The sequence below is a fragment of the Antedon bifida genome, chromosome 9 (assembly GCF_963402885.1).
Source record: "Antedon bifida chromosome 9, ecAntBifi1.1, whole genome shotgun sequence".
Classification (NCBI taxonomy): domain Eukaryota; kingdom Metazoa; phylum Echinodermata; class Crinoidea; order Comatulida; family Antedonidae; genus Antedon; species Antedon bifida.
The window spans coordinates 21319497-21334929 of record NC_136234.1 but is presented as its reverse complement, the minus strand read 5'-3'; the positions used below and the strand labels follow the sequence as shown (position 1 = coordinate 21334929).

The window sequence follows — 15433 nt, the reverse complement described above, 5'->3', positions numbered from 1 at the left end:
TCAAACTAATTTACCTGTTAATTACGTAAACTTGTTGCTTTTGGCTCGAATTTTCGACTTAAAGTAAATAACTTTAATATTACTTTGATATGGCCAATTTAGATTTAGAAAATTTTGACCTTCATTTTTTTGTGTTTCAAGGGACAATACATCTTTAATTCATCTCTGAATATTTTTTAATTTGTTTGTCTACTTTACTTTACTATTTGTTTGGCAAACCTGTTTATCTGTCGTCTAAGTTCATCATCATTGTTGGTTTCAATTAACCTTTCTTTGGCAACGATTCTACCATACATACAGGTATGGCCATACTGCATTGAAACACTGGTTCAGATCACAGAAGTTAAGCAACATTGGCATTGGCACATCATAATTGTCATGTTCCATTTGGGATTTTGCATGTATTCAAATATCATCCATAATAACTTTAACGCCTGAAATGTCATTAAAAGTTTCATTCATCAGTCGTTGGAATATTTCGGTGGTTCATTTAATCCAAAGGATATCTATTAAATTTGTATCTGCCGAATTTACTCTATATACGGTAATAATAGATTCTGTTATTTTGTTTTCTGGGTTTATTTTCCCATTTTTCTATCTCCTTAATTTTAAGTACATGACTCTTCATGTCTATACAATCAGTCACTGCTGCAGAATGTACCCAAATTGTTTGTCAAATGATCTATGGGTAGAATCATATTCTGATTATTTTCATCCTGATATCTAGTTACAGGTGTGTTTCAAGATGTAAAAACAACTGTACTTTATTACCCAATAGGTCTGCTCAATTTGAACACACTATACTTATCACGGACTCCTGTGTGGAAGTGCTAACCAAAGATATAGATGAAGAATTCAATTGAGATGAAGATAATCTCAGTCAACTAAAAATGGATTTTTGCAAATTTAAATGAGTTTAATTCTATAAGACTACCCTAAACTAGATTTTAACTTTAACGTCAATTATAAGTGATCTTTGTGATCGAAGAAAATTTTTTGACATTTTAATAATTTACAATAAATGTTAAGTCCTGAAAAAGGACTTACAAAGAAGCCCACCAAAGAGTACAAAAAAAAGAAGCCCATGTGCTTCTTTCAAGGTTTTACGATATAGCATCATCCTCCTGTTAACAACCACAACCTATAACAGTAATTATAATCATTAGGGCAACATTGTCTTGATACCTTAAACAGGGTATTATTCTATTCTGGTAGAAACCACTAGAAAGCCATTGGACCTTAATCAAAGTAATAAGTAAAATGGAAATACAAACAATTTTTTTAAAACATAAATAATATGGTGGTCAACGCTTGACTGCGCTTTTTGTTAAATACTTAATTGGGTTATGCCTTGTCCTGTTGCTGTTCTTATGAACGAATGAAGAACGGTGTGAATGTTCCAGGAACTGTTGGTGGAAACTGAAAAAGAATAAATTAATATAATTTAATCAAACATTTAAACTGACACTTCGTCACGTTTATTTTTTAGAAACTCTGAGACATTACATACTGTTATTATGTTTTAATGTAATAAAATGTTTAAATGTTTGTGTATATTAGGCCTAGTCATACCTTTTCGGTGAATGTGTCACTGCATGCCATCCTTATTCGTTCGGCAGTTGCTGGACTGTCCAATCGAAAACTGCCCTCTATACCACAATCTTTCCTTGACGCCAGAATAGCTTCTTTAATTGCCAGGAAAATAGACGCTGCCAACAAAAGAGGAGGTTCACCAATCGCCTGTAAAGAAATAATTACTTGTTGTGCATTCGTGTCTAACCAATGTTCTATTTATTTTATAATTAAAAGTATTCCGAACTGAGCAAAACTTGTATGTTAAAATCTGTTCTGTTCCGTTGCATGCAAAACAATTAACTTTTCTTATAAAGTAGGCCTACCTGTGTTTTGGATAAAATGAATACATTCACGAATAGAAATTGAACCACTGTGGTTTCTAAGTAATGTTTATTTTTAGAATCTATTTTTAGAATCTATGTTTACCTTTGATGAACAAACTACTTTCGTATGAGGTACTCCATCAAGCAAACTGACATTGAATTCAACAGGAATATCAGTAAAACTTGGTATCTTGTAAAACCCTGGTCCCTTTGTCAGTAGTTCACCACTAAGACTCCAGCGATACTCTTCTAGTGTGAATAAGCCGTAACCTTGTATAAAACCGCCTTCAATCTGAATAGAAATGTGGTGTTTTGGACGTTATGACCTTTTTTTCATTCCTTAGTGACTGTCTTTAAAAAAATTATTGTTACAAATACGCAGGCCTACCACTAAACAAAGTAACTTAAGCAACTACGATAAGTTCTAGACTAAAAGCATAAAATGTCACCTGTCCGATATCAATAGCGGGATTGATACTGTCTCCAACATCCATGACAATATCAGTACGCAGAACCACGTGATCTCCAGTCAGACAATCAATCTCAACTTCGGACACCGCCGCACCGCTTGAAAAGTAGTAAAATGGTTCACCGGTTCTCGTCCTATAATCAAATCCTTTTGACGGTGTTCTTTTAAAATAAAATTTTAATTGTTTTAGTTTTTCCGAGTAAACCTGCATTGTAGAAGTTAAGATAAAAGTGACATAGTCATTAGGGCCTACTGGTACAGAGAGCGTGCATTAGGTCCGTTTATCATCATCGTTAGATATCACTTTTCCGTGAGGTAGTATTAACCAAACACATTGCAAGAATACAATCAGGTGCGTTAGAAAATCCAATAATTGCATAACAGTATAAATCTTATTTTCGTAATAATGTATGAATATATTTGTTTTGTATATTGTATGCTCTTACTTGTAAAATCCTGTTGCAAACAAGCTAACTCGATCCATATAAGCCGCTGCAATCTATTGCAATGAATAAAATTATAACAATTTTGGAATTGCATATAGGCCTAAGATATACATAAAAATTATAAGAACATACATATAAGCCCCTTATTTAAGTTGGATTGAAATAAGCATTTTTATTTACCCAGTCACTCCATGTTTTGTCAGGTTCCTGTTTTCTGTATGGCTCAAGTCGTTGGTATAGTTTTTCGCATGCGATCTTTAAGAAAGAGCACAATTCGTAATTAATATTTAATAACAGAACTTAATTATCAAAATATATGAGGGTAAGGGTGCTAAAAACACAAAATATTCATACAAAACCATGTTTTGTAAACTTAAAACATGGCTCCTTAGATTGTTCACAAGGAACCTTTGGTTTTTTATTAATAAACGCATCACCTTAACAGCCATTCCGTTTAAGTCTGAACTGACACTTGCAGCAGTTGGAGAAGTGTTCGGAACTTTGTTTGTTGACGTTTCCTCTGTGTAAATCTGATCAGATGGAATTTTCAAGGTGCGACTTGCAACTTGAATCATTTTGGTATACAATCCCTGTCCCATCTCAACTCCACCGTGAGACAGTAGAACACTGCCATCTTGATAGATAATGACAAATGCTCCTGCCTATAAACAAGAAGCATTATTAATTATGATTAATAATGGTTGACAGCTATTGAATTAGCTCCAAAATAGAAATTACAAATTCGTAATGTAGTCACTACTACAATATTTGAACATAAACAACATGTACTATAATAATTTCTTACACATTCCAGAACGCATACAGTATACAATTGAATTAAATTGGCAAACCTTATCCATTTGAATTGCAGGAAAACCAACTCCATATAAAAGTGGAATGATAGACAAACCTCTCTTTTTCCATCTATTTGATCTAAATGCATAAAAAATAAGTTTACTTAATACAACATGACTTGATCGATTGGCTGTTCTAGTATTCTACAGAATCAGTTACTTAAAAAATACAGTCCTACCTGTTGAAGTTGGCAACCTTTGATTGCCTTTCTGTATAATCACTTTTTAACAAGCATTCATCCCAACACCGCTTCACCAAGTGTATGTCGTCAACTGTTTGATTGTAGCATGTTGTCTGCTCTTCTTGAAGAAAGTTTAACTCCCGTACCTGAAAAAGAAAGTTGCTTATTTATTATATACTTTAGAAATTTAGAGGCTTAGAAATTTAGATGGGTAAGATCTACCAAATTTGGCCCATAAAACAAACATTTCCCTGTATAAGCCTGCAAGGGCAGAATGTTTAACCTCTTGCTACAGTCGTAAGGATATTGGACATGTAAAGAAGTTTATCAATCCACTTTAGTGGGTTTGCCGCCATTTAACCAGGCAATGCAACCATATATTCAGTATGCATTGATATGCACACAATTATTTATTAATTGTTAATATGTTATTTTTGCACCCCACACTCCCTCTGCACACGCTACTAATGCAAAGTATTTCAAAATGTCAACGCACCATGTTCTGCGATACACCAATCGAATATGATATTTCATTCATCAAATTTTCCATAATCAAAAGAGCTGGAGGACGTCCAAGTGCTCTAAAGGCTGTGTTAGAGGGTATGTTTGTCTTGCAGCAGTATCCATATGCATCCATATTAGGAATGTAATAAGCATTTTGTAATTGCCATAAAGCAACATCCATGACCTTAGAATACAAATGAAGGGATTATATTTTAACATGTTTACTATAGCAATAAATTATAGAGTAAAATAATGCTTTAACAAATTACCATTCGTACCTAGCTTCTACTCTTGAGTGAAAAACAAAACAATATTATGGGTAGGGTTTATAATATACTTCTTGGTACAAACATCAATCATAATGATGAAGAAAATCAACAACATTTGAGATTCAAAATGTCTTTCATTGCATATCTATTATATTTTCTAGAGGTAGAAATTGGCCTTATGAATTTGTCATTGTATATGAGTAAGAAGTTCTAGCAACTAGATAATTATGTAGGCCTATATCTGACAAGATGCACAAACAGTGTAGACTAAAGTTAGAAAAGTTTATGAAGATTACCACAGGGGATAGATCCATAGCATTTCCGGAATTACAGTATAGGTAAATCTTCAGTGCTTGTATTTTACCATCATTGGAGTAGCCAACTTTATAACGTCCGAGAAAAGCATGTCTGGTTCCCGTACTCGTCATGTCCTCGTCCCGGTCAAGCATACACCTCACTGGTCGCCCAACTCTAAATAAATTACGTGGTGCACATAGCCATTTATAATTTAAATACGTTATTCATTCATTTAGGCATATTTCCTGATTCTAAGCCTCTGCCACCAAGGTTTTGATAAACAATACATATTACTGTAAAATTAAGGAATTATGATCATAATATGTATCTAGTCTTAGTTCACTCAGAGATCGTTTATCTTTAACGTCAAGAGTCTGTAGATATCTATCTACCTCCAAGTATGTATTGTTAAAAATAAATAGCAAAACACTTACTTTTTGGCTGCAACAGCGAGAGCTGCAGATAAGTTGCAACTTTGCGTTTCTTTTCCGCCAAACGCACCTCCAAGGCGCTTTGTACGAACATTAACCTTGTGGTATTTTACTCCCAAAGCATTAGCAATTGTAATCTGTATAATGTATAAGATCAAGTTTTATAGACATTCTTAATACGAATATGTGTGCTGCATCGATGTCGTTGGTAGCCATACTTTACTGTCCATACTTTACTGTCCATACATATAATTTGTTTTGGTAAACTTCCGGAAAAGGCTCATTTAAACACATAAAACAACCCGTACCTGCGCTAAACGGAGATCCTGAGTAGCAGAAAATACTTCCATAAAATCTTCTTCTTGCTTTGGTACTGCGATGCATGATTGTGTCTCCAAGTAGAAATGTTCCTGTTCACCTATTCTCATTTCACCCTCAATTATCTTGTCTGAGCTTTCAAACCCGTTTGTCACGTTACCTTTTTCCATTCTTACTGGTTCGAAATAGCTTTCTTTTGCTATTGCATCCTGAAAGTTAGGCATAAGTTCATAAAAGCGAACATTTTTTTTAAAAATAAGAGACGTGTTGAATTGTGAAATGCTTTGAATAAAGCAGTGTCCAATGTTTCAAATCTTCTTTATTCTATAGTTTCGTTTTATGTGTTTTTAAAGCACATAATTATTACTCTCTATACTCTTGTTATCTATAAAACTACTGTACATACTTCGATAGATATTATAGGTTCCAAATCCTGGTACTCTACGCGCACCATCCTAGCGGCTCTCTGTGCAATTTCCTTATCATCTGCTACAATTGCCCCAATGTACTGACCAATACAAGTTACCTATCACCATGTTATAATCGATAAATTAAAAAAAGTGAAATCATTTTTTTTTCTGATGAAAGTGAATAACTTATGTAAAAAGTCTGATTTATAAATCTTTAATTTTCATGATTTTGAAGGACAATATATCTTTAACTTTATGTTATTATTTAACGATTTTAAATACTCAGTAAGTTAAACAACCTTATCAGTTGCAAAAAGTTCTTCATCTTGTATGATATCACCTATCAAGTTACTTCCAGGGACGTCTCTGTGGTCAATGAAAGCATGCACACCACGCATGCTCAATGTCGCTGTAGCGTCAACACATCTATAGAATAAATTACAAGAAATGTTTACTGGAGATTGTGGTTTTAAGATAAGAACATAATCATAAACATGCCTTAAAACTACACTATCAAATTGTGATGTGCCCATTATGAGTACGATGATGTAATATCACTACTGTATTTTGGCACATCACACATTTTTGTCAAATTGGTTTGATAGTATAGACAGAGCTTTTGAATTGTATATCTCTGTTATTCAATGGAAAGTTTTTTTTAATATCTTTTACATTCCATCCGTGCGTACAGATGAACCATAATTCCCAAAAATGTCCTCATCATTTAGCGTTTATAAACTAATTGATACTTCTTGAATTAATCAGGAACTCCCCAGTGGTCTAATGGTAGAATATATCAAAATGACAATTCTAGGTTCAATTCTTGGTCGATCTCAAAGATTGGCTCGTCCTCATTGTTTATTTACTAATCAATAAGTATTCTAATTGTATTATTTGAGTATTTTGGAGTCTCCTATGCTTGCCAAGTGTAATTATTGTTTCTTACTTTATTTTTGCATGTGCCTTCTGACTAAACACAACAGCCATGTAAAGTTCATCTAACATAAAACAAATCAAGAAATTATAAACTCATTCACATTGCACGCGTCCTTGCATTGCGTCCTATTGAGAACCAGGTATGTAGTTGCCTTTTCTCTCCTTCCTTTTTGTCCATATTTTACTCTATTGATGTTTGTATGCTTTTTACTATATTTTCTTATGGATGAATGAAAGAAACTTATATAGTTTAATTCTTACTTTGAAACAGTATCATATCATCAACGTAGACAGCTTCGCCTGTAGCCTGCTGATAAGCTGATAGGTGAACCAACGGTCTACCTACTGGATCAATTGGTGACTGATCGTTAGCAACCTCCTGAAATTATTTAGTATAAGGAAAGAAGTTTATGTACATTGTTTTGTAATAAAACAAATCATTTGGTACAGTATAATAAACTGTAGTAAAGTTATGTTTGCAGTACACCATGTGTTCCTTTAAGGAAATACAGTATGGTTTAGAATGTCTAGACGTTTCGATTGTAATGGTAAAACTTTCTGTGTTTATTCGACATGTACACCTTTAAAACATTACGAAATGTCTTACCTGAAACATCTGAGTGCTTTTTACTTCATCTCTTTTGAACGGAAACGTTGCTGACGTCTCAGATAGTGATACTTTTGGAATGTTCTGTATATTAAAACAAAGCATTATTAATAATTTCAAAAGGTATATTGACATTAAAATGTAGGAAATCAGGAATAAAGATCATTATAATTACTATATTTTTTTAGCATTTTTAAAACATTTCGCATCGATACAAATAAAATATTGTTATTTGTATATATTTTCAATGGAAAAAAATAACAGTGATGTGATTTTTTTTTAAACCTCGTTGTCTGTTGAAATAAAAGTAATTTATTCCTATTTTGAAAATAGGAGTTGCCTCCGTTAATGTTTAGTTATTTTTATAGCTTTTAATGACAAATTGAAAGGACTACAATTGTACTGTACTTTATTAGGTATTTCTTGATTTACACTGAGATAAAACTTGAAGAAGAAACTTAGGACAAGTGACTGTCTGTATTCGGTCATACCACCTGGAGCACCAGGTGCTAGAGACATCTCATTGGCAAGTGAAGCAATGACATCATCAAATAACGACTGATCCCACAGTCTGAAAATAAAAAGAATATGTAACAAAGATATGCAATAGTTTGCAGTTTAGTAACATGTTTATATTAGGATCTTGAAAGCGTCAATTAATATCTGTTTATTATTGCCACTCAGCTTAGAATTATAATTTTCTTTTTAACATTTGAGTAATCTTAATCTTAAAACAATTGTATGCCCTACACTTCTCACAACAAACAATTATTCAAAAGCCTATTTATTCTTCGTATCTAATTAAAGTTTATCTTAGCTACAAATACCCGAAAGTTTGTTTGCATTCTAACGACGCGATAACCGTCCAGCGTAATCGGAAAGTTCAAGTGGTATCATTATAGGTCAGCTTATTAAAATGATAAGGAACAATTTCCAGATCAAATAAAAAAGAATACATACGGTAATTAAAAAAAGAGAGGCAGAGCATTGTTTATTGCTATTGGAGAGTTACCCTTGTACATAGTGTTCAGTACCTTCCAACAATCATGTTCATGGTTTGCTTTGCCATCTTCGTCGTGGGCGCCATTCCTCCAAAAGCCATTGAAGAGTCATGAACAACTCCATCATGTAGATTAACTCTGAATGCAGCATTCACTATTGCTATGTCGTCATCACGACGATGTGCTTGCTTAAATGCTTTGAAATGTTCTGTCTGTTTAAAAAAAAATTAAAATAGGCCTATACGGTATTGTTATTTAAAAAGTTACCATATAATTGTGAATTAATATTTAGAGTCGAGTAGGCCTATCAATAATTGTGTATTTTTGTTTACCTTTTTTGTATATGGAATATGTATTGATACAAGCGTTTCATTTGGTTTCATTGCATTCTGTCTGTAACCAGTAAAGAAATGTTCGGCAATTGGTAATGAACGATGCACACCTATGTACAAATAATAGTAATTGAGAGGGACTGTCTTTGGTCAACGCACTCCTCTTTCATTATTACATAATGTAATATTATTGTATAATTATAAATACGATTATTGACTATTCGTTATTACTATCGTATTTTTATGCAATCACACGAAAAAGTGTTGAAATTAACTGTTGTGTCACTAGCGAATATTACCTTTTGTATCAGCAAATTCAAGAGTGCACCCGGCAGCCATCAGTATTGGGTTTAGGTCAGATATTGGACTTCCAGTAATTATATTTCCACCAATACCCTAAATAAATGAATCAAATTATTAATATACTTATTCTTTACATACATCAACACAGTGCGCAAGTGTTATAGTTTATTTACGTTTTAGCCCAGTCTACATGTCTTGTTTGATATGACGATAGTGTAATGTTCATTTTAGGAATTTATCAATTACTGGGCCTACACAGAGTAACGACGTGAAAAATAGTAATTTAAAATCTTACCGCTACGTTTCTTATTTGTTGACCAGAAAACCAGTGAAGCATGTCTACAACTGCGGCAAAACTTTTACATTGGTAATCTGATGAAGAATTTAAGTTTTTAAAGCAAAGTCAATATGGTGTGAGGTCAAAAGAAACATATACCAGTAAAGAAGATTTTACTTTGTTGATTGTATAGTTTTTGTGAAGTTCGTGGACATTCTGTTCAGAAACCGTCCATCATGTGGTGCACATTTTTAAAACTGTTATTTTTGTGGTTACAAGATTGAACGCATCATGACGGATCAGTAAGTGATGTTGTTGCTCGCATGTCTCTCAATATTGGTATGCGTAAAGGCATAGAGTTAAAAAATGTTTTATGTATGGCCTTCGTCGAGGCAACCAAACACCACAATACTCTCCTTCATTTGTACCGTCGCGATGGTGAATGTACCACTACTGACATAGTTATCTTACCTGGAATCTGTTCCATCGCATCTTTTAGAAAATCCTCAATTCGTGAAAGTGATACCGATGCTCCAATATTTACACCTGTCTCACATAAACCAATGGTATTTAACTCAGCAACGTTTGCTACAGTAACTAGCATTGGATACTGCATTTTCTTTAGCTTTATATCAACACCTAAAAAGAAAGACATTCACTTCATACATTCATTGTTTGTCTACAATAGTGAAGTTTAATGCAAAGATTTTTCGTCAGAATGTAGGTCCTACGTACCAATTTCGGTGTTTCCTGAAACTAGTTTTGAATTTGGAAATTGACTTCTTACGGCATAGAGTTGATCTAAAGTTACCGGCCTAATCCATGTCAAACCATTGCCTTCGAATTTTACAAGTTCTTGCTCTTCTTTGTCAAGCATCTTTATAGACACCAACATGTTAACAATTTAAAACAAGTACGAACAAATTATATTATTCAAAATACATAAATAGAAAAGTGTATTATAAAATCAAAATAATGACCACGGAAGCCCATTCGGGCCAGTAGTGAATTTAAAAGTCGTTATCTGGCGCCAAATAGGTGTATATCCGCCACTCGTGAGTGTATATACTTGTTGATAATAAATTGATAATACGTTACCAAAATTAGTTCTGGAGGAAAAATTATTTCCTTCGTGGGATCATATGCCGTAAATTCTGACGGTTGAAAAAGTATTGTAGATATCTGTCAAATAATAATAATTAAGAGTTCAGAAACTGAGCGAAATAATTGTGTAATATTTCGATCCATATTAAGAGTGAACTCGAGATTTCCATCAATATTTGTGACGTTTCCGTTGGGAGATCAATACACATGGTCGACTAAAAACATTGAGAAAGATATAGTTTTTAATTATTGCTGCAAAGTGATCATAATAGTCATAATTATAGTCAATTATCGAAATGTTGTACGTCCACTTTCGGAAGTGTATGGAAGTTGACGTCACATATATGTATTGTCAATATCCATCTCATCCTTCAGTGGCCACTCTACTTTTACTTGTATGATGTTTCCCATTTCTATCTAGTATACAATACCATTATAGGCCTACTCAATCCTTTATTAGTTTGCTTTTATTTCAATTTATCTTACAGTAACCTGTGTCTATTCTGTTAAGTTTGTTGTAAAAACTTATTTTGGTTTCCTTCCACATAGTACCGTATACACACCTATTCTACTTGTATTCTATTTAATACACTATGACAATGACAATGACAACCTCTTTTATTTTCTTTGTAAATAAAGTAGATAAATAACAAAGAAAATGGGAAAATTCTTGAAGCAGATGCTTATAAAAGAAAAAAACCCATTTAAATATAAAATTCATTAATAAATGTAAATCAGTTCAAAATTATAATTTTATAGAAGTTTTCCAATAAAATACTACATTAAAGCTATAATGTGTAAGTTTGTGTGTGAAGAGATTAGCAAACAAAAACATACTTGGCGCTTTCCATTTGAAATCATACAGCATTGGTTTTCATAAGTACAAGATTGTGCACCTTCTTGATTCTTTTCAGCATCCTGTTTTTGACAACAGTTAATGTTGGAAGATTGTTGTCTTCCGTCATTTAAACCATCATCGGTACAGCATTTCACGGTGTCCTTCATTTGGCAACAGTTTTTGTCCGCAGACCCATCACTTACATAATCCTTATTCAAAAAAATAATTAAGTTGTGTTCTTTAATTGTGAATATGTGTGCGCAAGGACGAGGGTGTAGTGTGCGCGCAGAAAAACAGATTAAAAACAATTTTTTTTGGTGATTATTATTAAAATACTTATTGACAAACAATGTCAGTTTCAAACATTCTTTGTGCGATTGATGTTGCCAACAAGAAATACACGATATAAACGAAAAAAGGGAAGACACGGCATGTTAATACCTTAGTAAAGGTCCTATAACCTTCCAAGATCGGTCGATATCCAGTACATCTGCAAAGATTTCCCTGGAAAGTATCCTCAATGTCTGTCATTGTTGGTTGATGGTTGTTTCTCAGGAGAGTGTACATTGACATCACAATACCCGGAGTACAGAAACCACATTGCGACCCATGAGCTTTTGCAATACGTTCCTAAATGAAATGACAATTATTTGTGACTTTGTAGAATGTTGTCATTTATACGAATGGGAATTAGTATTTAATTGGTCAGATATTTTGGCCCTGCTGTAAGATAATTTTGTACCGTTGCTCGAAAGTAATTCTCGAGCGGCAATCGAACAAACTACCTCCATTTTAAGTCTGCACAGCACTAATTATTCTCTAAAATTAATGTAATTAATTATATTGAACTTTATACCTGAACTGGGTGTAGTCCATCTTTTATGCTTCCAATTCCTTCAACTGTCGTTACTGCCATCATGTGTACTTGACATATAGGAGTCAGGCAAGCATTTGCCGATATGTTACTAATAAAAAAAATCATTCAATCTAAAAGCATATCGTTTTTAGTCGACGTGACTCTACAGCTCACTATGTCGGTCGGTTGGTTGGTCGGTCGGTTGGTCGGTCGGTCGGTTAACACTAACTCAAATTTGAGCACGCGACTGCAGCCATGTATATGGCCTTGTTTTTTAACGGAGACTGTATTAGGGTGGAGTATAATTGCACTATCATAGGTTTTATAATGTATAAAAAAATGCCCTTACGTTATTTTCTTAGTCAGCCTATCATAGCTTGATATCATAACAGTGCAGGCACCACAGCCTCCTTCGCCACAACCAAGTTTGGAGCCTGTCAATCTTACTACACATTGTTTAGTCAAAGCAATACATGGATTTTATATATTATGTTCAATTCATAGATAAACAAATAGAATATTGTTCTGAAGATGTAGGATTGTTAACCATTAACGAAGTTTTATCCATTACACATTATACATTACAATGTTAAATGTTTAAATTCCATGAGAGTTTTAAATGTTACTCTCTGCAAGTGTTAGGCCTATCGTGACAAGTTATAATTTTAATCCCTGATGTCGAACATTTTAGGAAGAAAATGAATAGTTTAGGTGTAAACCAGTCTTTATTATTTTATGGATCAATAATTTTTTAAAGGATAGGCAACAATTTTCTGTTTTAACGAGTGTAAATCTGATATAGATGACTACGTTTTATTTTTTAACAAAGTGTTTTACTGTAAAATATGCAGATGATACCTGTCTTGTTGGGCTTGTAAACGATAATTCTACTAAGTTATACTGTACTTAATAATGTAAATCGGTTCTTTTATTTGTGTACTGATAGTTACTTAAAGTTGAATATCAAGAAAACAAAGAGATTATTATTGATTATAGGAAACGTGATAAGAACCACAGTGAGCTTACAAGTTAAGTATGAATGATATGTTTGAGATTGAAAAACATCACTTATATTTAGGCACAATAATTGATGATAAAAGAAAAAAAATTCAACATATGTTACCAATAGGTGCAAATATTATGAAGAAGTTCCATGTTTGCAATAGAATCGGTGTTGTTTTATGAATCAGTATAATTTATCAGTTTTAACATTTTGTGCAATTGCTTTAGTTTTACAGCCTCGATAAACAAAGCAATAGAATTGAGATTAGAAGTATAGAAAATCGGTAAAACAGCTTACAGAATAATAGGAACTAAAAATAGTAGTTGCCATTTAACCTCAATATGTTTTGTAAATTGTACGCATCATCGAACGAGTTTCGCTTCCGTCTTTACAAATGTATGTAGTGTACATTCTCTGGTATTTTCTATTCATAGAACAAAGGATACGTTTTAGGCGAAGGTAACTAAGCAATGTCATACTAGGGTCAACGTTATCATCTGTAACCTAAAAGTGAAAATGAAAACTGTGTGAATAATGTATATATTACAATTAAAAAAAACTTATATGTAAATTGCATTAAGTAGGATTTAAAAGAAAGCTGGCCACTCATTATTCGGACTAGGGCATTTAAGTAAGTCGACATTATTCAGCTTTTAATGTTCACATCGACATAGCTTAATTGCATAAACTTGCATTAAACTTTTATCTTATTTGGAATTAGGCCTACTAGTGATTAGTTTCTTGCGACATATAAACTCGTGAAGAGAGATATTTTAAGCAGGTCACTAGGTCACAACATTGACCATCAATCAAAGTTGATACAGTATACCATAATTTGATTAAATAAGCTGATGGCAAAGTCTAAAAACCAAAACTATAGTGTCAATTTGAATAAGGAAGTTGAAACTCGGTATAAGCTAGCTAGCCACCTAACTTTACACATGTGATAGACTTAACATACTGTATCACCATATTGTAATATCATCAAATGCAATGATTATATGTTACGTTTCTTTACATTGGCAAGTCGAACTTGGTAGGTAAACAAAACTGCTCAATGTAGCATAATACACAACAACAAGCAAATGAGTTACTTACCCTTTTTCCATTACAAAAGAAAATCAAGACAGTGTTTTCACTAAAAGACATAATTTGAAAAAGTTCACATACTTCATGCACTTAATGTCATGGAATCCACCAAAGGAAGTGCTCTACTTCCGTGCGTCTGATGACTGCCAAGATCGCTTGATACAGTGCTTGTTTAAGTACACGCCTTTTCACGATAGGCCAATTGGTCAAGTTCAATCATTGATGTGCACCAAAGCGTGAACAACAGCAATAACTTTATTTAGCTACCGTATTTATTCGAATAAACGCCTCCCTTAAATATACGCTCCCCATATAACATCGTTAAATAATAAACGACGCCGTCGTCAGCCCCGGGCGTTAATTTATTTCTTTGAATAAATACCCCGCCACATTCACAGTATTGTATTACAACACATTTCTACGAAAGCCTAATCCTGCCACATCAATATAAATATAGAAATTTCGACATAAATAAACCAAAAAAGTATGTCAAAATTTCGACATACGTATGGTGAAATTTCGATATAGAAAAAATATATATAAATAAAATAGAGCAAAAATACTAGCAAAAAGTAATTGTTTTCTTTAATTTCGGAAAATTTGCTGTTAATGTCAGCTATTTGTTTGGCAACTACGTAATGCACTTTCGGAGCTAAAATAAATCTATATTTTGAAAATAGTCACAATTGAGTATTTACCTACACATGTTAGCTACAGACCGTGAAGCAATACATTCACTCTGCAAATACTACTAACCTCTCTTTTACCGTTAGATAATGCATGTTTTCTTAGAAAAAGGTAATATTCTGGGTCTTCTGGATTAAAGGTTTTACATAACTAATACAGTACTCTTTTTAAACAGCTCTATATAAATGTAAATGATACAAATAAATGTAAATATAAATGTAAATAAAATATAAATAAAAATAAAATAAGTAAGTAAAATAAGTAAAATAAGTAAATAAGTAAAATATAAATGTAAATGTAAATGGTACAAACAGATTCCAGT

At 32.9% G+C, this 15433-nt stretch overlaps 2 protein-coding genes across 7 annotated transcripts in view; one reads left to right on the top strand and one right to left on the bottom strand.

The window, feature by feature from the left end:
- Window positions 1–8163, top strand: part of LOC144851814 (methionine aminopeptidase 1D, mitochondrial-like) — a 34149-nt gene extending 25986 nt beyond the window's left edge. For 4 of the 6 annotated variants that reach the window (XM_078709440.1, XM_078709442.1, XM_078709439.1 and 1 more), the window contains exon 7: window positions 779–1554. In XM_078709440.1, coding sequence (XP_078565566.1) covers window positions 779–863 — 85 coding nt within the window. In that variant the 3' untranslated portion in view covers window positions 864–1554. Of the gene's footprint in view, window positions 1–778; window positions 1555–7285; window positions 7427–8037 lie in introns of those variants that run through there. The other 2 variants (XM_078709443.1, XM_078709444.1) reach the window with 2 other exon arrangements.
- Window positions 1299–14559, bottom strand: LOC144851811 (xanthine dehydrogenase/oxidase-like). The gene is made up of 32 exons (XM_078709436.1): window positions 14434–14559; window positions 13782–13839; window positions 12682–12778; window positions 12333–12441; window positions 11918–12106; window positions 11476–11685; window positions 10633–10716; window positions 10270–10411; window positions 10006–10173; window positions 9553–9629; window positions 9254–9350; window positions 8955–9064; window positions 8656–8834; window positions 8030–8192; window positions 7622–7705; window positions 7276–7393; window positions 7025–7076; window positions 6378–6504; window positions 6075–6194; window positions 5659–5877; window positions 5354–5487; window positions 4919–5093; window positions 4346–4537; window positions 3847–3995; window positions 3665–3746; window positions 3251–3475; window positions 2994–3068; window positions 2814–2866; window positions 2348–2528; window positions 2002–2190; window positions 1573–1740; window positions 1299–1419 (listed from the first exon to the last, which is right to left on the bottom strand). The coding sequence occupies exons 1-32, from the start codon at window positions 14482–14484 to the stop codon at window positions 1369–1371; spliced, it is 4128 nt and encodes a 1375-aa protein (XP_078565562.1). The 5' UTR covers window positions 14485–14559; the 3' UTR covers window positions 1299–1368.
- Window positions 14560–15433: the final 874 nt, after the last annotated feature.

Coding starts and splice junctions, on each gene's coding strand:
- LOC144851811 (XM_078709436.1), bottom strand. CDS start 14,484: ATGTCTTTTAGTGAAAACACTGTCTTGATTTTCTTTTGTAATGGAAAA. Junction 5,094..5,353: donor CTCGCTGTTGCAGCCAAAAA/GTAAGTGTTTTG, acceptor TAATTTATTTAG/AGTTGGGCGACCAGTGAGGT. Junction 3,476..3,664: donor CTGCAATTCAAATGGATAAG/GTTTGCCAATTT, acceptor TCTTGTTTATAG/GCAGGAGCATTTGTCATTAT.